The sequence below is a fragment of the Periplaneta americana genome, chromosome 17 (genome assembly GCF_040183065.1).
Source record: "Periplaneta americana isolate PAMFEO1 chromosome 17, P.americana_PAMFEO1_priV1, whole genome shotgun sequence".
NCBI lineage: Eukaryota > Metazoa > Arthropoda > Insecta > Blattodea > Blattidae > Periplaneta > Periplaneta americana.
Genome location: NC_091133.1, coordinates 134,832,192 through 134,859,186, shown reverse-complemented (window position 1 = coordinate 134,859,186; position 26,995 = coordinate 134,832,192). Strand labels below are relative to the sequence as shown.

General features: G+C 36.8%; 1 protein-coding gene across 2 annotated transcripts in view; it reads right to left on the bottom strand.

The window, feature by feature from the left end:
* The window catches only part of LOC138692843 (discoidin domain-containing receptor 2-like), a 1,078,796-nt gene that overhangs the window by 47,239 nt on the left and 1,004,562 nt on the right, over positions 1-26,995 (bottom strand). For both annotated transcript variants that reach the window (XM_069816116.1, XM_069816115.1), the window contains exons 12-13: positions 21,424-21,584; positions 7,066-7,188 (exon numbers count right to left, since the gene is read on the bottom strand). In XM_069816116.1, the coding sequence (XP_069672217.1) occupies positions 7,066-7,188; positions 21,424-21,584 (284 nt within the window). The remainder of the gene's footprint in view (positions 1-7,065; positions 7,189-21,423; positions 21,585-26,995) is intronic.

Below are 26,995 nucleotides of genomic sequence, written 5' to 3'. Positions count from 1 at the left end.
CGAGCTAAAGTTTTTCTGTTTATATTATATTTTATGTTACAGTTATTAGCAAAATAAATAAATAAATAAATAAATTAATTAATTAAAATAAATATAAATAAATATATATAAATAAATATATATAAATAATAAATAAATAAATAAATAAATAAATAAATAAATTTGAAAACACCAATAATCCCATGAGGATCCAAACTCGTAACCAATATTTTGTAGAGCGGCGTCTTATATCAAATCCGGAGAGAAATGCTAATTGAGGTGTTCGTTCTCTGGAATAAGAACTTAACTGCGAAATGTTGAATTTAATACAGATTCTCAAACATTTTAGATATCGCATAACAAAATTGCGCACAATGGCATTCAAATATTAGTAGAGGGCGCTGTGTTTGTTGAAGGGAAATCATATTTTGTCAGAGGGGAGGTATATTATTAAGGATTCAATATATCTTAGAAACGGAAAAACGACGTTGTTCCAGGGAATGCGTCAATTAAAACTGAATAATTGATAAGAAATTATTCCTCGCAATAAAAATGAAACTGCAGAAATGGCAAGTTTTTATAGCAATTTTGCTTCTTATATTGATTCATTTCTGTAGTTTATAGAAGTATTTATGTATCAAGTAATTTCTATTGGTATCTTTGAACACTATTGTTTCGTGGAAAGAAGTTTCCAGTTTCTTTATATCCGTAACAACTGGGTCAGATTTTACACAGGATTCGTATAGACAGCTGTCAATCAAGTAATACACTTTTGTCCGAAGTTTCAATTGCACATGTAGCGACAGGAATGAGAAATTTATCCGAAACAAGCGACAAAGACGAGTAAGTTTAACTTCCTTTGAATTAATCAGTTCTCAGTCACCACGACTGTATATCACTCCGAGATTTTAAATTATAAACAAAATCCTTGAAATAGCTTAGAAAACAGACGGCTGCTGAAGACCACACTTTCGATGTTAGGAATTCCGTAAAAATCTGGAGTATAACAGAATACAGTACTTTCGTTTCACTTCGCATAATGAGAAAGTAAACTGAACGTATTCAAACTTGCTTGTTTACAACACAATATTTTAGGGATATAAATCGGCTACAAAACGTAATGTAAAGGAAAGAAGGGTTATACTAACCGCTCATTATTACATGTCAACCACAAAACAATCCTATTCAATTTGAAGGAAAAAGAAAACCATAAAAGCGGGAATTATTGGAACATTTATTTTCTGAAATATTTCAAATCACTTACTTACTGGCGTTTAAGGAACCCGGAGGTTCATTGCCGCCCTCACATAAGCCCGCAGTCGGTCCCTATCCTGAGCAAGATTAATCCATTCTCTATCATCATATCCCACCTCCCTCAGATCCATTTTAATATTATCTTCCCATCTACGTCTCGGCCTCCCTAAAGGTCTTTTTCCCTCCGGCCTCCCAACTAACACTCTATATGCATTTCTGGATTCGCCCATATGTGCTACATGCCCTGCTCATCTCAAACGTCTGGATTTAATGTTCCTAATTATGTCAGGTGAAGAATACAATGCGTGCAGTTCTGTGTTGTGTAACTTTCTCCATTCTCCTGTAACTTCATCCCTCTTAGCCTCAGATATTTTCCTAAGAACCTTATTCTCAAACACCCTTGATCTCTGTTCCTCTGTCAAAGTGAGAGTCCAAGTTTCACAATCATAAAGAACCGGTAATATAACTGTTTTATAAATTCTAACTTTCAGATTTTTTGACAGCAGAGTGGATGATAAAAGCTTCTCACCCGAATAATAACAGGCATTTCCCATATTTATTCTGTCTTTAATTTCCTCCCGAGTATAATTTATATTTGTTACTGTTGCTCCAAGATATTTGAACTTCTCCACCTCTTCAAAACATAAATTTCCAATTTTTATATTTCCATTTCGTACAATATTCTCGTCACGAGACATAATTATATACTTTGTCTTTTTGGGATTTACTTCCAAACCTATCTCTTTACTTGCTTCCAGTTTTAAATCACTTAGATATGAAAATGTTTGTAAAATTTTCGAAAGAATGGATACTAAGATAAGAAACAAGACGGAACGAAATTGTAATACACAGTGTAGCATTAGGACAAATAAACTTGATCACCAATCCAATGTAGCATGCCAGTCTTCATAATGTCGATCAATATAAAATACAAATTACAAGCTGAACCAATAGAGAAACTCCAATATTCCCGTATGCAACAAATTACAGTACTACTGTATGGTGGTAGAATTTGGAGAAGAATACCAATCACACTTCAGCAGGATTTTTCATAGAGACATCGTCTTAGAATTCACGAAATTCTCTTGGAATTAGATACCATACCCATTTAAAATAATAATTACAATCATAACTCTGTAAGTACCTGCCTGTTGGAAAAAATTAATCAACATTAAAAATACTCATGAATTCAAGAACGAAACAACATACACTTCGCAACAATCACTCGCAAAACGTCAACATGCTTGCAACATTTCTATTCTGAAATGTGTTTACGGATTACGATAAAATGTTGTTTCATCTTCCACGTTTAAGTCTGAGAGCAAATGCTGAACAGTGATTTCCCCCTCCATTCAGGGATGAGGCAGGTGACGAGCGCAGCTCCTGTCGCATAAAAGCATCTCTAATTATTTATATAGATCGACGCCCCTAATCCTCAGGAAGTGTCGCAATCCCACGCTTGGAGCGCTGTCAATTACCATAGATTTGCAATTAAGGTTTGATTAATTAAACCGGTTTAAATTACCGGTTCTTTGACGACCTTCGCTGCCACCAGTATGTATCGCACATTCAGAGATCAGAACTAACCGCGGTTAACAATAACATTTCAATTGCGAGGTCTGTGTAGCAAACATACAAAAGAAAATACATCGCGTCTTTTATTTTTGGGTGGAGATAAGAAGGCTGGACCGCTGAGGCGAGCACGGGTCTAACCAGCATGTAAATCACCAGACAAGTAAATTGCTCGTCCACACCCTTCCGTCGGTCGACGAGCACTGACGCCTTGTTCACGGCAGCTGACCTGCATTTATTTCTTGTCACGATAACGAACCTGTGCTTATGAAGGTAAGTCTTCGGTAAGCTGGGAAAGCCAGCCTTAAATATATTAAATATTCTGCACTTCAACCGATTTCGCGTTTCTGTAGTTTTCATATCACAGCGTATACAGGGTGTTTCATAAGTACACGTAAATACTTTGTGGATGTAATGTAGAGGTTAAAATAAAACTGAAATGTTCTATACAACTTTTTTCTGAAAATCCTTAATTACCGAGATACGATGCAATACATAATGTAACATCTCGGGGGTGGATTCCATTTTTGCTTCTTTTACACCAAAAATCTTTCGAAGCATGAACTATCCCGGCGTATTATTTAGTAAGTGTATTACATTTTTTATACAATTTAGTAGTTACACAAAACTGTTACAACAATTTGCACTGCGTATTATTCTTCTGGAATGTTATCCAGGGTGCAAGGAGCAACGCTACACTTATTAATTCGATTTGAGTATCGTAGCGTTTGACCAGTCGCGTATTGTAGTATGAAGTATATCGTACAACGTTTTATCTATTTTGATAAAATAGTAATTTTTAATAACAGTAATTGTATTTTTTATTAGTTTTGAACATGTCTTTTGTGCAGAGACGATTTTATTATTATTATTATTATTATTATTATTATTATTATTACTATTATTATTATTATTATTATTATTATTATTATTGTTGTTATTATTATTAGTTTTTTCCTGCGAGAGGCGATTCGTTTATGTTTGCTTTATTAGTTTTGAACATCATAGGTTTTTGTTTATAACAGAAGAACAGCAGTATTGAGAGAAATAAAAAACCACTGTTAAAATGAGTTCAAACGAGGATTCATATATTGAAATTTGAATTCTGCAATTTAATGTTTAGTGCCATCGAAATCATTCGTAAGATATGAAGTGGAATATAAACAATTTGAAGATTGGTGTTAAAGAAAAATGTAGAAAGTTTGTCGGAGGATGGAAATCCAGTTCCGTAGCAGAAGGATATGTGGACACATCTGTCGAAAAAAAATCAATAGCTAATAAAATAATGGGGGAGAGTACCAATAATCCCACTATTCAATCTTCTGTAGCATCGCCAACTGCAGAAATTAATAATGTAATAAATTGTGAACATATTGCTGTTAATGTTTATAATAAACAAAATCAATTCCATTTCATTTAATATAAAGTGTGGTTCCATAACGCAACCAGTTAGGTTATAGCAGTATCATTGCCTAACTAGTTGCGTAATAGCAGTATCATTAACTAACTAATTGCGTAGTGAATGTGTTTACAACATTTCATTAGTAAGGTAAGGTTACTTACTTACTTACAAATGGCTTTTAAGGAACCCGAAGGTTTATTGCCGCCCTCACATAACCCCGCCGTCGGTCCCTATCCTGTGCAAGATTAATCCAGTCTCTATCATCATATCCCACCTCCCTCAAATCCATTTTAATATTATCCTCCCATCTACGTCTCGGCCTCCCCAAAGGTCTTTTTCCCTCCGGTCTCCCAACTAACACTCTATATGCATTTCTGGATTCGCCCATACGTGCTACATGCCTTGCCCATCGCAAACGTCTGGCTTTAATGTTCCTAATTATGTCAGGTGAAGAATACAATGCGTGCTGTTCTGCGTAGTGTAACTTTCTCCATTCTCCTGTAACTTCATCCCTCTTAACCCCAAATATTTTCTTAAGCACCTTATTCTCAAACACCCTTAACCTATGTTCCTCTCTCAGAGTGAGAGTCCAAGTTTCACAGCCATACAGAAGAACAGGTAATGTAACGGTTTTATAAATTCTAACTTTCAGATTTTTTGACAGCAGACTAGATGATAAAAGCTTTTCAACCGAATAATAACACGCATTTCCCATATTTATTCTGCGTTTAATTTCCTCCCAAGTGTCATTTATATTTGTTACTGTTGCTCCAAGATATTTGAATTTTTCCACCCCTTCGAAGGATAAATCTCCAATTTTTACATTTCCATTTCGTACAATATTCTGGTCACGAGACATAATCATATACTTTGTCTTTTCGGGATTTACTTCCAAACCTATCTCTTTACTTGCTTCAAGTAAAATTTCCATGTTTTCCCTAATCGTTTGTGGATATTCTCCTAACATATTCACGTCATCCGCATAGACAAGAAGCTGATGTAACCCGTTCAATTCCAAACCCTGCCTGTTATCCTGAACTTTCCTAATGGCATATTCTAATGCGAAGTTAAAAAGTAAATGTGATAGTGCAGCTCCCTGCTTTAGCCCGCAGTGAATTGGAAAAGCATCAGATAGAAACTGACCTATACGGACTCTGCTATATGTGTCACTGAGACACATTTTAGTTAATCGAACTAGTTTCTTGGGAATACCAAATTCAATAAGAATATCATATAATACTTCCCTCTTAACCGAGTCATATGCCTTTTTGAAATCTATGAATAACTGATGTACTGTACCCTTATACTCCCATTTTTTCTCCATTGTCTGTCGAATACAAAAAATCTGGTCAATAGTCGATCTATTACGCCGAAAACCACACTGATGATCCCCAATAATTTCATCTACGTACGGAGTCAATCTTCTCAAAAGAATATTCGACAAAATTTTGTACGACGTCAACGAAAGTGATATTCCTCGAAAGTTACCACAGTTGGTTTTGTCCCCCTTCTTAAAAATAGGTACAATTATGGACTCCTTCCATTGTTCTGGTACAATTTCCCTTTCCCAAATAGCAAGTACAAGTTTATAAATTTCGCTATATAATGCACTTCCACCCTCTTGTATTAATTCTGCTGGAATTTGATCGATACTGGAGACTTGAAGTTTTTCAGATTTTCTATCGCAATTTCGACTTCTGAAAGCGTGGGTTCGGGTATAAATGGCTCAGCAGTTTGTATTGCAATTTCGTCCCGATCATTCCTATTTGGCCTATGTACATTTAGTAGTTGCGCAAAATAGTTTTTCCATCTGTTTAGGATTGATGGAGAGTCTGCAAGCAAGTCACCATTCTCATCCTTGATCACGTTTACCCTTGGCTGATATCCGTTCTTAAATTCCTTTATACCCTTATATAAATCTCTAATGTTTTTATTCTTACTATTTGTTTCTACCTTATTCAGTTTTTCCTTCAAGTAACCTCTCTTTTTATTCCTAAGTGTAAGACTTGCTTCCCGTCTTTCATTGAAATAATTATCTCTCTTCTCCTCAACTGGATCCTGTAAGAATTTCAATTTTGCCTGTTTCCTTCTTTCTAGTACCATGCAACAATCTTCAACAAACCACGGTTTCTTTTTCTTAGTTTCATAATAACCTATGCTCTGCTCAGTTGCAATTTTGATACTATCTCTGATATTTTCCCACACGCTTTTAACATCTAATTCTTTCTCAACTTCGTCGGAATTTTCTAAAGTGGCAAACCTATTCGAAATTTCGACCTGATAATTTCGCTTAGTTTCGTCGTCCTTTAACTCCAAAATATTGAATTTAATAATATTAACTTGTTGCTCTATTCGCTTGGCTACTGATAGTCTTTCTCTTAAGGTGATGCGCTACTGAAAAAATGACAGTTTTTTAAGAAATGTCATGTTTTTTTTTATTTTACTCTTCATATGCTAAATTCCAATGCTCCATTACCACAACCTGTGTTTCAGCGATAATATGCACTATAAAAAACATAGAAAACTCTTGCTTTAGATTCCAAAAAACGGTTTCCAAAAATAAACGTGTTATTTTAAATTTTATTTTTAAAAGAGTTATTTATTGACTTAGATCATTGAAATTTTCCTGATTAATTTATAATCATGATCATAATATGCTGTTAAAATTTCAATACATTATCTCTTAAAATGTAGAAATTAGAAAATTCAGTAGCGCATCCCCTTAATTCTCCAATTACCAAATAATGGTCAGAATTACAGTCTGCACTCCTGAAAGTTCGAATGTCTACTATGCTAGTGTGTCTCTGTTTATCTAGTCCACATTACATAAGTGGGCAAACGTTGTTACAGTTACTCACCGTGCCGAAAGCGCCCTCTGCCAACTTGGAGAGCATGCGCAGCCTGTGCCTGGGGAACTCAGGGACGGCCGTCTGCTCCAGCCGCCTCTTCAAGGCGCTCAGCACCTCCTGCTGACTCGGCGACTGCAACCAGAGAAGTACAGGTTGACTTGCTGCAAGAGTGCAATTCATACTAATACTTGTCAGAGCAATATGCGTACTGGACCGTTTCACATTAGTGCAAAATGCATTTTTCTTCAAGCCTTTTAGCACTTGATTAATTTATATAACCTCTTTTCTAACGATAATTCATAACTAGCTCATTTCTCTTTTCAACGTCCACAGCAGAGTGCTGCATTGGAGTTAAATCGCTCGCTTCAACTCGGTCGAATGTCGCACCCTCTAGTGAGATACGATCGGTCGTGATACGCTCGTAATAAATATAAGCACAGTACAAGGTCATCTCACCGACATGTCTTATCTTGTATGGAAGGCGACAGATAAGATACACATATGTTTCGCTCATACGGTAAAAATAAGGCTTTATTTTCTGCGTTTATGACAAACGTTTAATGGAACAGTCAATGGAACGTACCAAAACAGGAACATGAAGTTATAAATAAAATAGTATTAAAAACTTCGATATACAGTTATTATTGCTAATTAATAATTAGGCCTATTCAATATTTGATTTACCACATATGTAATATGATAGGTCCATACATAGTGTTCCGCCTATGTACTGCGACAATGTAGAAACGTTTTACAAAATATTATTGTTATAACAGTAGATTAATAACAATATCAGTACAGAGATAACGTCAGAGAAAATATAATAAAACGAATAATCATGCTGCACAACTGTTACAGACGCAAAGATTGATACACTAATTATTATTATTATTATTATTATTATTATTATTATTATTATCATTATTATTATTATTATTATTATTATTATTATTATTATTATTATTATTATTAGAAAACTTGATACAGTTCTTGCATTATCGTGATTGTGTTCTCCGTTTATAATAATTACATTTACATCCAATAACATCTATCAGATGTGGCAAAAACAAAATCACTCCCGTGTGGGGGAAAAAAAATTGCCTACAACATTTATATTACATTTTAAAGCAAGTTTTGTAGTTGTACTATGGAGAGGTTAGTTAAACACTGCAAAGTTTTGAATGATAAACATCTATGACGTTACTACGGATTATGCTATGAACTACTTGGCGCTCGAGCGAAAACGTCCGATGCAGGCCTCTGGTCCACAGACTTTGAAATATATATTGCGTTTCACTTTATTCATTTTAAGTCTCTTCTCGCTTGTCAGAGACCTCCGGGTCTCGAGGGACGTCCAGCAGTCTCGATCAGATGTTATCTGCAAGGCAAAGTAACTTGGACAGCCAGCAACAGATGACTGGGAGGCTAAATCTGTCCGGACCTTTGGCTACACTTACAAGCATGCCGAGGATTTGTATTGTTCTTGAAAAACCCAACGCCCTCGACCAAGTATCAAACCCATGAACCTCGAGTCCAGTGGCTAATGCGGTAAACACTAGATTGACTAGACCATATGGGGCAACAGATCAGTCGCAATAAATGGAAATATAACAGCGACTCGCTATCCAACTTCACTTAACGTAATTTTAGTGTGATTAATTCTAATATTTGAAAACTCTAGGGTCAATCACCCACATTCCACTTAATGTAGGTTAAATATAATAATAATAATAATAATAATAATAATAATAATAATAATAATAATAATAAAAATAGTGAATTTAATTATTTATTTGCTTGTTTATTAATTCTTTGTTTATTACTTTTAATTAATTCATTGATTTATTTACTTATTCATTTATTAAATTTATTCTGTTTATTTTTTTCTTTTAATTAATTCTTTACTTACTCGTAATTTATATAATATTAAAAAGTATTTTTTCTAGTAACATGAAATTTGTTGGTTTGACTGAACAGTTTATGATTCGTGAAACCCAATCTAAAAAGTTATTCTTTCCGATCTAAAGAAATGATTAGTAGAAACTCAGAAAAGCGAATGCCATTTCAAAATGAATACTGCTTATTATTAATAAAATTGATACTGTATCATATTTTATTAATTTTATATTATTAATACTTAATCATTTCAAAATTTCAAATAACACGCGCTAGTGACTTTCGTTTCATGAAAGTTCGCTGCTTTTCAAAAGCTAAACAATGCTGCCAGGATACAGAAAATAACTGCGAGTTGTAGTACTTGTCAGTAAAGAAATTGGTAACAAATTGACAAAAGAAAATTCAACCTAACAAGTATAAACCACTATAATTCATTAGCATATGTAGCAATAGTGATTAAAATGGTTAGGTTTTACTCTTGGAAGACCAAGACTATATTGATAGGTACTGTATATTAAAAGCTCAAAAGCTGCTACATTTGGGTTTGGGAGACTGTTGCACTTTTAGCATAGTGTACCTTTGAACATTTTTTGTTTCTTATCTATTGCTACTACCTAGAGGACTCAAACTGAAGTAGATTGTAGGGAAAGCCGCTAAGTAGCTCTGGTCGTAGTTTTGGTTTGATTTATTGCAAAATATGAGTTCTGTGAACGAAAGAATTCTTTTTAGTACCAAAAGTAAACATTTCGTTCATTGATATATGTTATCTAACATAAAACCCGATTGTATTTATTACCATCCATTAAGTACAATGTGTTCCGTATCATCTAGTGAATAATAAAATATTTTAATTTCCATGATTTATTCGAATCTCTAGTTTTGGGAGCCATATTTGTTTAAACGTTCAACCTCTTGTACCTTTGAACACAGAACATCTTGTACTATGGAACATGTTCTAAGCTACATAATATTATCGGTTTTTGTCTTTCTTTTATTTTAAGATCATGTCACGGAGTAAGTCTGGAATTAAGAGGTCCTCCAGTTGATCCGGATGCCTTGAAGAAAGCTGTTGAAGCAAATCTTGTTCCTCCACGAAATAAAATCTAAATCAGAGAAGCCTGCTATGGTTTATGATTGCAAATACATTTTAAATATGATTGTCAGTTCTTACAACTACTGGGTGTTCATTTCAAAGTGTGTCATGACGTCACTGTTGTTGGGTCACCGATTTGAAGCGAGTTTCAGCTTATATGTTAGAGAAGTTGCCTATTATTTAAGGCGTTCTTCAATCTGAACTTGAGAACGTGTACGGTATAACTTGAACGTCGTAGCAACAGATGGCGGTCTGTACGGTCTGTGTGCTACCATAACCTCTTTCGAACTGTGTTTTGCGCCGGCAAGTCGTACGCAGGGTATTTGTTATCATCGGTTGCGTACGGTAACCTTCCACAACACAAATCAAATGCTCCGTGTCCATGTTGACCGTCGAAGTTAATGTCAACAAATACGTAAGTAATCGTCTTAACCCTCTCCCCATATCCCGACAGTACGTATTTCCAAACAGTTCACATTCCTGCCACTACCGGCGTTACCCTACGTATCGGTACGTACTCTTCAGAATGAACGCCGTACTTTCTAGGCAACTTCTCTGCCTCTTAGGTTATACACCTCTGCGGAAGTGTAGGAAGATTGAATTCTCTAGGCTCATCAGCTAGCCATATGACGGCATACAGCGAGACATGACACATTTTGAACTGAACACCCAGTATATTCCCACCTATAATACATCTGTTCCAACTTACAAGAGGGTATGTTCTAAGGTACATGAACCTGTTGTACCTTTGAATATATTACATTTTATTTTTTCCATCCTTAGTAGATGTGTAGAACAGGAAAATATATACACGAAGTTGTAAAGGAATCTTCAATAATTATTTAAAGTATTTTTTAATTTAAAAAATATCATTTCCAAAAATTAAAAAAAAAAATAAAACCTGAAAATTGTTTAAAGGTACAACAGTCTCCCCTACAATAAATTTCGTCACTACATTTTCGGTCAGAGTTCAGTAGTTACAGTCGCACAGGCCAAATTATCGAGTTAAGCAACGACCAGAACTACAGCGCTCTCTTTTCCGTTCACATTCTCTTTGTGCTCCTATTGAAGAGAGGTTATGAGCACATGGAAGATTCAATACGGATTCAGAGTAGGCTAAATTAAGTTTGATACATTTCATGTGCTGCGAAGCACAGTTCCGTGTTGTGGATTAGCCGCTTTCATTTAACTTTGTAACGAAGTCACATAACAAATTTTATGCCGAGGCAGTCAACTCATATCCCGCGTGCACCTATTCATTTTGTTTTCACAGCGAAAGCTGCATCCAGAGTTGTGGATTTATTGATACTCGCATTGTGATTCCGGAAGCATGTGCACCTTTTCATTAAGCATAACTGTCATGCAAAACGTACTTACGTGCTGCGCATAAACATTTAATTACTCAAGTCATGCAGGTTTTAGAGCTGGAGTAATACGATTCCCTAATACCCTATCTTGTGTTATTAATTTCTCGCTTCCTATAACTTCCAAGCCTGTAGACTTGTTACACTGCATTATGTAGGAACTGTCTGGTTCAATTGCACTTGAAAAGTTGCGCTAAGTTTCCATTCTGTCGTAAACCTCATAGCACATCACACAGATGGCAAATACACACTTCTTGTAGGTTGACGTGTTAAATGTAGTATTAAATTCCAAGTTAATTAAACAGTCGAGAGCATTTAGTACTACATACTAGAACTAGAGGAAGTCATGAACTGTATCTACAGTACATTAAAGAAAACTGGTTCGTAGGCCTATATAAAGGGTGCGTCAGAAAGAACGGATGGATTTCAAACTATCGATACGCAACGAGGAGAGAGATATAGTGAGGGGGACCACGACTGTTGGGTCAGCCATAGAATGCAGTTTCAGTTGACAATATGGTGTTGGTCTGGTGTACAACGTGCTTTCATCGTAGAGACATTTTTGAAAAATGAAGAGTCTGTGATCGCCACTCAGGACTCATTTCGACATCGGATGTCACGCTAGGATTCCAACTCGGAATACAATTTTGCTGTGGGTGGCTTCATTTCGTATCACAGGTTCAACATTGAAGAAGAAATCACCTGGACGAAATTCTATTGCACTGAGATTGTCCGAGGCTACGGTAAGATCTCGCGCCCTGCGACTTCTTTCTTTGGGACCATTTGAAGGCGTAAGTTTGTAAACATCGATCACATACACTGGACGAACTGAAGACAGCGATTCGCGAAGAAATCGTGGCAATTGCACCAGCTATGACTGTGAAAGTGATGGCGAACATCAGAAAACGCCTCGATGCCTGTATTGAAAGCCAAGGACATCATATGGATAATGTTGTTTTCCATAAATAAACTGCATGTATTGGTGAATATGTTGATAACAATAAATTTTTGATTTGATGAATCTTTACAATTTTCTTGCCATGTGAAATCCATCCGTTCTTTCTGACGCACCCTGTATATATAAACCCCACAAGGGTAGCTGCCCTTCAGTAAGGGTTGCCAAAAGACATAGCATACTAAACAAATAAAATAAAAATAAACATTTGCGTTATCACTATTTACGGTTTTTATTTTCAAATGGAAGCTACCCTTGGGAAAGTACTTTTATTCAACAATTACTAGTAATCAAATAGAATATTAGGAAATTTAGGAGTACAGGTGATTACGTAAAATCTGAACAGAATATTTCATTACGTCTATAGCAATAATTTTCAAAATATTTAAAGGAATTCCAAAAGACTTAAAACATTCAACTGAGAATTTTGGAATTGTTCCCCTTGCTCCGAACAATAGGCCAAATACTTCAATCTGTCCTTGTATTTGATAATAATCCCTAAAGTATTCAATTGTAGGGTCATAGATGGTCTTCTTTTCTTCATGTACTGCTACAGGTTGTTCAACTGCAGTTACAAAGAGCACGGTGGGATCGAGATGTTATGTTTTATTTAACGACGCTCGCAACTGCAGAGGTTATATCAGCGTCGCCGGATGTGCCGGAATTTTGTCCCGCAGGAGTTCTTTTACATGCCAGTAAATCTACTGACATGAGCCTGTCGCATTTAGGCACACTTAAATGTCATCGACCTGGCCCGGGATCGAACCCGCCAGCGCTATACCAACTCGCCAACCAGGTCGACCCGATGGGATCGATGATAATTGCTCTGCCATTTCTTCTATCAATGGTAATGATCTCAACTCGCCGAGAACTTCCATCTTTTGCAAGGCAGTGAACTTCTTGGTGAACCTCATAGAAGGAAGGAAGAATTTTAGCAATAAGTTCTCGTATTGCCTGGTGTCTAGTATTCCGGATCAGAGTTCCATGTTGGCAGAATCCCAGGACGTGGGGTAAGGTTTCTATCTCAGTGCAGTGTCTGCACTGGGAGCCGTCCTGGCATGGCACGCACGTTTGATACTTGTCCTGTCATTTTAATTGCCTCCTTCCACTCGGATACAGAGAGACCACCCCTTGTTTTTATCCAACGGTTAGCTGGCGTGTATTCCTCAAATAATGCCACACCTCTACCTTTCTGCTTGAGTGTGCACCATTTTTTGCACTCCTCATCTCTTGATATATTTCTCAGCGTTATACTAGTTATTACGCTATATCTTTAATATACGAGTGAATGCCAAAAATCATATAAATGTAATTCAAGACAAGGTTTCAAAGAAACATTCTTATTATGATGAATCTGTCTTACTTTTCTTTACTATAGCGAACAACATTATCCTACCTTTTTCTGAACTTCAAAAACTCCCTTTCTGTTAAACTTAATTCCTGTATTCCCCTGGCAGCGACGTCCATATAACCTCGGCAGTTGCGAGCGTCATTAAATAAAACATAACAATCCCCAGTCAATAATGCACAGCATGTATACAGACTGAACCGTGAGTAATAACAATCATTTCTGGGACTTATTCTTTGACATATTCCTAACAAAAAAGTTTAATACAGTTTTGCTCGTTTTTGCTTCCTTTTTTATATGAAACATTTCATAGAGTATTTTGAGAAAGCCATTGATTCAATTTCCAATATCTCAGTCAGTTTGAGAGAGCAGTGTATTATGATAATAAATTATTAAAAGAATTTTAGTTTTGTTCTTTAAATATGCAGAACTTTCATGCGAACAAATGTAACATTGCAAAATTCTGCAAATCTAGTCTTTCAGGTAAAGCTCCCTGTAAAGCAGATTTGAATAATATCAAGGGAAAAATTGTTCCGGGGCCGGGTATCGATCCCGGGTTGAATGTACCAGCGCTCTACCAACTGAGCTACCCGGGAACTCCACCCGACACCGTCTCAACTTTTCCCTTTAGGATATCCACACAACTCGCGTGGCCTGACGAAACGCCAGAGACCCACATCGAGTGCACACAATCTCTGTGTGACTTGGAACTGTGTTTCCCCCCCCCCCTTGAAATTATTCAAATCTGCTTTACAGGGAGCTTTACACAGTCAGTTGGTAGAGCGCTGGTACGTTCAACCAGAGGTCCCGGGATCGATACCCGGCCCCGGAACAATTTTCCCCTTGAAAATATTAATTGCAAAATTCATTTGCGGAACGAAAAATCACATTTGTGCGGATCAAATTTCTGTACATTTGAAGGACAAAACTAAAATTCGCTCATTCATTATCATAACACACTGCTCTATTAAATTGACTGAGCATATTGGGATTAAATCAATGGCTTTCCCGAAACACGTTATGAAATATATTATATATTATTATGATATACCGAAGTACATATGATATTTCCGTGCAGAAATTCTGCGTCATCATATGATGAAAGATGAGTGGAACAGAGAAAAATTCTCTCCGGCACCGAGATTTGAACCCGGGTTTTCAGCTCTACGTGCTGACGCTCTATCCACTAAGCCTCACCGGATTCCCATCTCGATGTCGGATTGAGTCCTAGAGGGACCCTAAGAGGTGGAATTTAATCTGAGAGGATTCAATCCGACATAGGGATGGGAATCCGGTGTGGCTTAGTGGATAAAGCATCAGCACGTAGAGCTGAAAACCCGGGTTCAAATCCCGGTGCCGGAGAGAATTTTTCTCTGTTCCACTCATCTTTCATCACGCTATGAAATGTTTAATAATATAAAACAATTTTTATCTCGAAAAGGAAGAAAAAACGAGCAAAATTGTATTAAAATGTTTTATTCAAATATCTCTAAGAATAACCCCCTGAAATTAATGACATTATTTACGGCCCACCCTGTATATTGCTTAATCTAAGTCGCGGTGTCCTTTGACAAACAAACTAAGTCAAGATAGCTTGACGGACGTGCACACTGCGCGGTAATGCTTAGGAGTGCACACACGTTGTCCTTGTTTCTCTCTGTGAAATGTTTATACATTTAGGAATATTTTTTTCCCTGGACGTTCTCAAGCAATATCATGTTCTCATTTACGTGAAGACGATTGAAAAATCTACTTTGTATACAAGACAAAAATACTTCTTCAAAACATCTTCACGTAATATGGAATTTAGGAGAATGGGTGTCAACTTCTGTCCTAAACATCATACAGTTCAGATCTGGGCTCTTACATCATCATCATCTGTTCGGTTTCACTGCTTCAAGACTATCAATGTTCTGTCTCATATATGCAGAATTCTAAATAGACACATGTGAGAAAATAGCAAAATAGCCTATGTCAATCCAAATTGAAGGGGAAAAACGAACAATGTGACAATGCTGTTAAGGGTGATGTCATTATATAATTCACTGTATTACGACAAACTTTATTGTTATTTTTACCAAAAGTGGTAAAGGAGAATTAAAACCACGAATACACTCATCATTTCCTTCATTTCAAATAGAAACATCAATAAATTTTGCAGCAATATACTGAAATAGATCACTATCGCACCCTTAATGGAAATGTGACATTGTTCGTTTTTCCCGTGTACCCTTCAATTATGTTTTCGTGGAAAAGTAGACTAAAATATAAGAATGTTTTATTTTCGCTGGCAGAGTTAAGGCCATAAGGCCTTCTCTTTCACTCAACCAGCCTTAATCAATACAATACATATTTAAATTACGAATATTTACACTATACTTAAAAGATTCTCCAGCAATATTCTTCAATTAAAGAAAGATAAGATTTTCTTTTGCAAAGAGTTCGTTCAGAGCAATTTTTATTCTCATATTAATGAGCGCATTCTCGTAATTTTCGCTAAGAGTCTAAGACAAAAATTCGTCGCAAACACATTTATAATGTAGGTGCAGATAATAGCCATTAAAGTTTGCCTGCGGCGCTCCCATTCAGGTACTGAAAAACTGTTAATAAATTTTGTCTGCTGTCTCCTCATTCAGAAATAGAGATTTAACCTTCCGTAAGTAACTTAAAATATACACGCATCTGATTTCCTTAGCCAAAAGACATGCTATAATTCCAGCCTCTGAGATCAAGTACTGACGCAATCAATCAATTGTCTGTTATCAGACAGTGGCGTGAAATTCGTTGTTTTCCCAAGCTTTCATAACCGGTACCAATGTTTTGAGATAACAAGGTAATGTAAACTTACTATAAAATACAGCTGCTCACAATTTGCTCGTAATTTTAAAACTATCAAATTGAAATTTTTAAGACAGGGTAAGGAAAATCTGTTGAACATAACCTATAAATTGTAATATTTTAGGGAATATAAGTTATAATAAAAATTTTTAAAAAATCTTCTGAATAAAGAAACTGAAAACACTGACATATAAATGTCAATTTGTATTATAAACTAGTGGATGGGTTTGAATGATTTCGATAACTAGAATTATTTTCCTATATTAATTTGGGAATGAGATGCATATAAATATTTATAGGTTGTGCTCATCAGAGTTTCCTTAATCTGTCCTAAAAATTTCAAAAGTATAGTTTTAAAGATGATGAGATACAGAGCAAAATGTGGGCAGCTGCATTTTGTTGTAGATCTAAATCACTTTGTTACCTTAACTACATTCAACAAATATTGTGTTAGGATGTTATTTAATGGCAATGGCGGTAAAACTTAAACAGGAAAACTAACGCCTGGTGCATAAGGTGACAGGTGATTCACACGCGTGGTCTTATTCTGGACTGACTTCGAGGTCATGTTGCCAATCTACCGCTAGCAGACGAAATTTCGCACGAGAAATCATAGTCAGTTTCTCCTTTCTCCTTCTGTGCGTCAACGCTGTATTCCGCATCCCTTTATCCCCCGATCAAAACTCTGGAAACCAGTAGGACTACAAGGAATGTTACCGGCCCTCAGAGTCGGCGAAACATTTTGTCCTTGGCACTCTTATTTCGCAGTAGTTCAAAGTTTCATGCTGTGTGGAAAACTCTGTGATTTAACAAAAAGAAACTTAATTCCATGCTTAACCCACTGCAACAGATCAGTTTTGAGAAATCATAGTAACTACTTGTCACGATCATTCAGCGAGATCAGAATTTAAACTCAATTCATCAGACCCAGTTCATGATTACTTAAAGAGGCAGCTCTGTGGCACATGGAACATGGAGCATTTCCGCTCTCCCTCAACTCTAAAAGGCTTAACATGCAACCAAACGATCCCCATTTCAGGCCTCGTTGATCCAATTACGGCATTTAAACACGCGACAAAGCAAGTCAGCAAGTGTCTGAAAAACCAGCGCTTGTTCGCAAATCTCTTTTTGAAGACGACAGCAATCGCACATGATAAATGATTAATCTTGTTTAACCATTCCTCTGCAGAACACAACAGCCTGCCTCCCCAGCGTACGGCTTTCAGGGGTGTTCGCGGGGGCGTGAAAAGATGAAAAATATGCGCATATTGTTTCATTTACACACAGAAACACACAGCGCATTTCAATGTCGGCCGCTCTCTTCCCTTCCCTTGTTCCTTCTCTGAAATTAATTAGTGAGGCCCTTTATGGCTCCTCCCTTCTTCCCTCCAAATTGCGAAGGGCCGCTCAACCAGGCCGTGAATAATATTCATTCCACTGACTGAAGGAAAGTTGGACCGCGCCGAGAAACCATTCGTCTTCATTACTGTGTTGCTTATTAATAGCACCTGGGCTCCAATTAATTGCACTGCCCCGGATGATATCACAGAGGAACCCAGGTAGGATGCGTTGCGTTATCTTGCTGCCTCCAGTAAGTGGTGGAAATCTGGTGCTAAACCGAAACCTGAATATGCAACTGAATATGCAACTTTCAAAGTTACTTAATTTTAGAAATTATAATGTTATTAATAAATATATGTTTAGTGGGTATTCTAGACTATCAATACCAAATAATAATAATAATAATAATAATAATAATAATAATAATAATAATAATAATAATAAAAATGATTTATTTTAGCTGGCAGAGTTAAGGCCGTAAGGTCTTCTCTTCCACTCAAACAGCAAAAAGTGTATATACAGTACATATGCATGAACTTACAAAGAATTCAACAATTTGATTTAGATGAGAGTTACATGTATACAAGAGTTATTTACGAATTAAACAACAAAATACTATGAACTATTAATTAAACACTGAAATAAACTGTGTAGCAGAATTAAGCTAATATACACAGAATGTTAATATATTTCAAATAATATTAGATAATAGAAAGAGGTTATTATGAGACAATTTTGAAAATACAGCACAATCAGGATGATGTCTAAAGAAAAAAGTAACAATGTAGTCAGTGATAGTTTAAATCAGTATGATTGGAGTGAAATGCTAATAAGGTTATCTTTTAAGCTGTTCTTAAAGATGTTTGTTGTCTTGCAGCCCCTAACACTTTGTGACAAGGAATTCCATTGACGCGAGGTGGATATTGTAAAAGATGATGAATAACAAGTTGTTCTATGAAGAGGTATACTTAGCGTGCCACAGATAAGTGATCTGGTATTTACGTCGTGGTTAGAGTATAGATAAGAGAAACGAGACGAAAGGTAATTTGGTGTTGAGGTGTGCAGAATTCGAAAGAGTAAAGACAAAGAGTGTAAAGTTCTGCGTTCTTTAAGTCGGAGCCACGAAAGACTTGCGAAGGACGGTGATATGTGATCATATCGTCGGATGTTGCACACGTATCTGACGCACATATTCTGAGCTCGCTGTAACTTGACTGACAGTTCAGAACTTAGGTCACTTAACAAAACGTCACAATAATCGAAGTGCGGTATCACTAGGGTTCGTACTAGGGTAAGTTTTAGTTGCTGGGGCAAGAAATTTCTCAAGCGACTCAAACAGTGAATGGAGGAACAGATTTTTTTTTATCGTTCCTTTAACTTGAAAATTCCAACTTAGATTATTATCAAAAAAGAAGCCAAGATTTTTTACGACAGATGAATAAGGGATTAGCGTGTTGTTAAGGGTAGCAACTGAAAGATTACTGTTATTAAGCTTGAGCTTAAGATGCAGGAATTTACGTTTGAGAGGGTCAAGTCTTTTAAATATTTGGCATCAGTAATAAAAGAAAACAATACCATGGATAGTGAAATAGGAGCTAGATTAATAGCAGCCAATAAGAGCTATTTTGGATTAGCAAATATATTAAAAGCAAAGATTAAAACTAAAATTTATAAAACAATGATAAGACCGGTGTTGATTTATGGAACTTTCGAAAGAAAGATCTTAAGAAGAATATATGGAGCGTTTAATGAGGGAGGAATATGGAGAAGAAGGTTTAACCGGGAATTATATCAGTTACATGAAGAACCGGATATAGTGGCGATTATAAAAGCAGAAAGGATAAGATGGCTTGGTCAGCTCATGAGAATGAGCGAAGACGAAATAGCCAAAAACTGGAGGGATAAGGAAAAAGGGAAGACCTAAGCTCAGATGGTTTGATGGCGTGACAGATGACTTGGTGGCATTGGGAGTGAGAAATTGGAGGAGGAAGGCACAGGATAGACAAACATGGAAAAGAATTGTTGAGGACGCCAAGGCCCATGTGTGGCTGTGTGCGGAGATGATGATGAATGTTATTAATATCCCCTACTTGTGACGTAGAAATGTGGAAAATGGAGGACAGTTCGTGAAATAAAAGCTGGATGATAAGTAGATATCTGATTTTATGTACAAACCTATTTTTTTTCCTGAAGAAATGCTCATATTAACTATCAGCATGTTTCATGGATTATTGTAAGTAACAGTGCTAATTTAATAGAGCCTACAATACCTAATTTGACGTTGAAATCTATCGTATTTACTCGCATATTAGACTTCCCCCCCTATTTTTTAATGCAAAAAAGTATGCGGTGTCTATACGCATATGTAAAAAAGTAGTAGAGAAATAAACGTTTTAAAGTTAGGTAAGATAGACACAAATAAAAAATAAGTTTAAAAATGCCAATACTTTTCTCCTCCAAGCCAATCACATTCAATTTAAACTACACAATACTCCGCGCATTTGTTGCTCATCTTCACATTCACACCTGGCACTGACCTCTTTCTCTGAATATTTCTTCCTTGCATTTTTGCTCTTAAAGCTCTTATATGCGACGAGTCTATTGAACGAGTAAATATGGTATGTTAGCCTAATTTATTTTAAAACGCCAATAATAAATTTTCTGTTTTCTTTTCTGTGACGACGAAAACCAACTTGCATAATTTTTATGAAATGGCAGGCATGCTTTCTTCTTTGGAAAATGAGGCAACTTCAATCTCCTGTGCTTTGGATCTCCTTAGGATGACTCTATTCACATCCAGAGGCTTACATCAGGTCGAATTTTATATTTTTAGTTCTGTGATTGCTCCTTTGCAAACTACTGGGAAACCAATTTACGAGCAACTTCACCTCCTAGCTCATGACAGGAGAAACTTGCCTCAGCGCTCCAACTAGTTGGAGATAAAGTACCAGAAAAAAAAAAAACTAAAAAATTATTCCGCAGAAGAAACCTGAATTTACCGACTTCAATGCAGTAGCGAACAAAATGAGAAAATGTCACTTTCTAGTGCAAAATTGAAGTATATTGTCATGCCATCAGTTGACGGTAAGAGTTCGATTTCTTCCTATAAACTTCTGTTTGAAGATTTGGAAAACTTACTGGTTGTTTATAGCGGGTGCAATAATCTGGATGAGATGTTATGTTTTATTTAACGACGCTCGCAACTGCAGAGGTTATATCAGCGTCGCCGGATGTGCCAGAATTTTGTCCCGCAGGAGTTCTTTTACATGCCAGTAAATCTACTGACATGAGCCTGTCGCATTTAAGCACACTTAAATGCCATCGACCTGGCCCGGGATCGAACCAGCAACCTTGGGCATAGAAGGCCAGCGCTATACCAACTCGCTAACCAGGTCGACTATCAGGATGAGTGTTAAGATACTTTGCTGTCGGTATATCTAGCGCAACTACTTTCTACAACTTTAAGTGTAACACACCTATCATATACATAAGCGGCGCTGATAGTCAGTAGCGTTCTACATCATTCTCTTACCTTCTTTCCCTTCGAATCCTCCGACTTGCTTCCCTTCGAGGACGAGCCCTTGGAGAAGACGCTGTCCTTGTCGCTGGCCACCACGGGCAGGGGCAGCGTGTGTTCCGGGCTGAGCAAGGGCATGGTTCCCATTTCCGGGACAGCGTAGTCGTACGACGTGTCTGGAAACAGCAAAGGCGACATATCATGCATTTCAATTCAATTACGTTTTTCCGTTATCATAAGTTAGCCTACAGAATGTTACCTTCTGTAATCTCACTTCCGCATAATGTGCACCTGTCATGAAATTATACAGCATCATGTGTCAGTAATTATTACACCGAGTAAAAATTTCAACCCAAATACTAAAAAATAAGTGCCTTTCAATTTCCAAATTATTGTTTTGACATTATTGATACGGTATGATACTCCCTTCTCTTACATTTCTAAATGGAATAGAGAAAAAATAACGTCCGGAGTTAAATAGTTCCCTCGATGATGAAGTGATGTCACATAGATAGTGTCGTAGATTTATACCAGGTATAAAAACCTTACCCTTTAATGAAACAGAAGAATGGAATTCTCCAAGGCGACCCGATAAGTCCCACGCTGTTCAACATCTACACAGCAGATGTGACAAACATAATAGGGGAAGCCTCACAGGCAGAAATGAATCTATACGCAGACGACATGGTGATAGGGTCGGCAGTAAAAGAGGACGTGCAGAAGGCGCTACAAAATCTAGGCCTGGATATAAACAAAGAGAAAACAGTGCAAATGACATTCAGAAAGGGCGGAAAAATAGCACCCAAAGACAGAATAACCTTATATGACGAGCCCCTACAAGTTGTAGGGAAATATAAATACCTGGGAATTACATTACAGACAACAGCAACATCTTTCGGTATGCACGTTCAGGAAAGAGCTGCAGCAGCCATCAAAGCCTCATACAACATTCCGAACATAACCAATCTGTCGACAAGCACAGCGATGACACTATTCAAAACGGTAGTAGCGCCACTTATAACGTACGGAATAGAGTTCATTTGGGAAAAACTCAAGATTGGTGACATGATTAGAATAGAAAACGTCAAGACTATGTTTATGAAACGGATACTAGGAGTCGGAAAAGCAGCGCCATCCCGCCTTGTATATGAGCTCATGAGACAGACATATTTCGTAGATGATATCAGATCGCAGCACTGGCTATACCATTTACAGCACCCTATCAGGAACTGGTAAGCATAAGAGACCGGAAGAAGAAGGAGATAGACCTAGAGTTCTACACCACATCAGCCATGCTAGACGACAGCTGGACCAGGAACACGTGACAACAAGACTCTCAATACACGGGTTTCATCACAAAATATGTGTGAACAACAAGTTCCATGAACCGACCGAAGACTGCAAATGTGTGCTGTGCGGGCAAAGATGTAGGGAATACCACATCATAACGTGTGCGAAGAGAGTTAAACCAATAACAGACTATGGCAAAGACTAAACTTGGACATTAATGCTCAACTCGAGCGCATTTTTCTCATTATTATAATGAAACAGCTGCAACCAATATTTAACTCAGTCCTCGTCTCCGTCGGAATTAAATTTTGTAGATAGAGCTATGTCGTAGAAGCGATCTTAGTACCTTTGAATTATTTACATCCTTCATCTGCAGTCCTACATTACATTCAAGTGTTGTAATCAGGTTTAAGAAGTAGCTGTAATTTATTATCATAAACATAAGTGAAAACTCCGCCTCCACAAGTGAGTCTCTCCCTTGAACGTTCATTACAATAGAGTTATGTTCAGGGTTATGCAGGCAATAAAATAATTACACCCAAATACAATCTGACCCGTGTGCGAACAGCCCAGGAAGGGCCATGGCCGACTGCTGACCTCACGTCCACATGCCTCAGCAGAGGTGAACGATCATTCAACAGTACAAAGGCATCGTGTGGTCAGAACGATGATCCGTCTCAGCCGTAACAGCTGGTTTCCGAAATCGAATTTCATTACCAAATTCATCATGATGCTGGATGGGTACAGATCTCACTATGATACATTTCAGTCCTGAGCATGATGCTTTAGACCGCAGAACTACGGCGCTGGACGAAGGAGTTGTACAGCCAACCTACATAATTAGGCTCTATATTTTTCGTTAACCTCATAATTATTCACAAATTCCGATGCAGACATAAAATGTGGAAATGTAGCATCGTGTACACTGAGCCCAAAACGTAGCCTACATAGTTAAAATGTGGAAGCCATTTTTTTGTTAATTTCTTCTTCTTCATCTTCTTCTTCTTCTTCATCTTCTTCTTCTTCTTCTTCTTCTTCCTTCATGCGTTAGACATTATTGTCTGTAGCAATCTACACATCTTGTTCATGCCACCGTTTTTTGGGTCTTCCTATATTTATTTTCCCTACCGGTTTATAATTCTTAAAATGAAATGGTAGTCTGTCTATGTTCATTCTTTGTGCATGGTTTATCCACTTGGTTTTATACTCTTTAGTTTTATCGTTCAGATTATATATATATATATATATATATATATATATCTCATTTCTTTCTTATATCTTCACTTCTTTTATGGTCTATTTTCTCATAGCCAGCTACTGCTCTTAGAAATTAGAAATCTCGTTTCATTTGCTTCAAGTTTGCTTTTATTTTTCCCAGTCATGATCCAAGTTTCGCTCCCATACAATAGTTTTGGCACTGACATTACTTTATAAAACTTTAATATTGTGTCTTTTCTTGCTTTATTTTTCAAACACCTTTTTACAGTGCCATTAAGATGATTAAATACTTCAATTTATTTAATTTGATCAGACTCTTTTTGATATGATATATTGCATCCTAAGTATTTAAATTCTGTAACTTGTTGCACAATATTATCTCCAATTAAAATTTTTGATCGGATGCTCTCTTTTCCCTTGAAAGCCATCGCTTCAGTTTTACTTAGGGATACTGTCATGTTATATTCTTTTGCTATTCTATTTAATGCATGTATCGATTTCTGAAGATTATCTTCCGAATTAGATATAATAATCTGATCATCTGCAAGCATTAACGTTAATGCATATTCTCTTTTGTTAAAATTATGGGATTAAATGGGTATCATATTTATCCATTGTCTAGTAATTTCGTTAATGTATATGTTAAAAAGTAGCGGAGACTACTGCATCCTTCTCTTACACCTACATTAGTTTCCTCCGTTAATTTCTATTGAACATAAATTAATTTAAAAAAATTATGCTGAGAGTAAAGATTTGACTTTTTAATTTGCAGCAGCAGTTGAAGCTGTCGGAGCTTGAGCACTGAGCAGCCTACGTCACGAAGTGCGCGTCTATTCAGGGAGAATTAGTCTTCCCCATCTTTATTAATATTTACACCTCATAACGGTTCTTGTTATAACTATGGGAGGGCCACAAAATAGTCCATCGAATGAAGCATAAATTCTCCATACTCTTCATAATAGATGGGCAACGTATCACATGGGGAAAACAACACAGGTATAAGTTGTGGGCAAAAGCTACAATCTCGTTTCTTGCTCTGTTTATATTTCAGCATAATTGAGCACTTTCCTTTGTCATCCTTATATCGCGTTTCCAGGACTACGAGCGGTTGCTCACAAGGATCTCTCTTGTAATCAGACACAGGACAGCAGCTTCACATATATTAACGGAGGAAATTCTCTTCAAAATATGTGACTGGTTGTCAGTCACTAGATTGGTATTAAATTGTAACAAAACTAACATAATTCAATTTACATCCTGTGCAAATTCAACCTCGCAATTTTCTAGCGCAATAATTAACAATAGATCCCTATTAGAAACAACAACAACCAAATTTCTTGGCTTAAAAATTGATAATGTGTTAAATTGGAAAAATCATATTAAAGAAATTACCCCCAAACTAAATTCAGCTTGTTTTGCTATTAGATCTATGCAAAAGATAGTAAATATCAATACCTTAATAACAATATACTTTGCATACTTCCACTCGGTAATGAGTTTTGGAATAATATTCTGGGGAAATTCCACAGATAGTAACAGTATATTCCTATTACAAAAAAAGAGTAATTAGAATAATGGTAGGTGCCAAATCTAGGGACTCCTGTAGGACTATTTTCAAAAAAACTACAAATAATGCCCATGGCTTGTCAGTATATCTTTTCATTATCCTCGTATGTAATCGTGAAAACTTTGTAACTAATTCAACAGTTCATAGCATAAATACACGTCAAAAATGACTTCCATACTCCATCGGCAAGTCTATCGTGCTATCAAAAAGGAGTGCGTTATATGGCAGTAAAAATTTTTAATAGCCTCCCTATCGATATAAAAAATGAAACTCAAAACATAAGATTATTTAGGGTCAAATTAAAAAAGTACCTAATTTCTCACGCCTTCTAGTCTGTAGGTGAATTCATGACATTCAATAACACTTCATGAAATTGATATTAAAACTTTGTGCTGTATTAGTAGACTATATTGTAAATCTCGTCTGTATCTAGACTGTGACTATAAATTAAGACTTTATAATAGTATTAAGTTTTTTGACTTGTTCCATATTCTAGCATATTAAAGCAATGTATGAATACCATGGACTGTTAATAAATACAATACAATACAGATGCCTGGTCTGTTACGGAAGATAGCCAGTCACATACGAATTGTGACGATTAGGAGTTACAGGATTAGGTACTGTCCCGACATATGACAGGAAATCCAAAAACCCAGGACAGGATAGCTCTGTCTCGGATTAGAACCTCACACTCCTGAACACAAGGCAGGCGTGCTAATCATGACACCACGGTGCTCGTTATTGTGGGAATTTTAAGATGAATCGTTCCAGAATTCCTAGTCAAAATTAAAGTACCCTTGTTAGGTGGTTTCGCAGCTGGAGATACGAATGCGAAATGTTAACTTAAGGGAACACGGGTTTGTACATACACACGGTTTTAATCCTTTTTCCTGTTTTCATTAGTCCTAGGAAGGTCTTCGATTCACATCATTTAACAATACTTACATAAGAGGTAAAGGTAAAGGTATCCCCGTAACATGCCATGAAGGCACTTGGGGGGCATGGAGGTAGAGCCCCATGCTTTCCATGACCTCGGCACTAGAATGAGGTGGTGTGGTCGGCACCACGCTCTGACCGCCTTTTACCCCTGGGAAAGACCCGGTACTCAATTTTATAGGAGGCTGAGTGAACCTCGAGGCCGTTCTGAAAGTTTGGCAACGAGAAAAATTCCTGTCACCACCTGGGATCGAACCCCGGACCTTCCAGTCCGTAGCCAGCTGCTCTACCAACTGAGCTACCCGGCTAACAATACTTACATATGACTTTTAAGGAACCCAGAGGTTCATTGCTGCCTTCACATAAGCCCGCCAGGGGTCCCTGTCCTGAGCAAGATCAATCCAATTTGTATCACGTTCCATCTCCTTCAAATCCATTTTAATATTATCCTGCCATCTACGTCTCGGTCTCCCCAAAGTCTTTTTCCCTCCAGTCTTTCAACTAACACTCTATATGCATTTCTGGATTCGCCCATACGTGCTACATGCACTGTCCATCTCAAACGTCTGAATT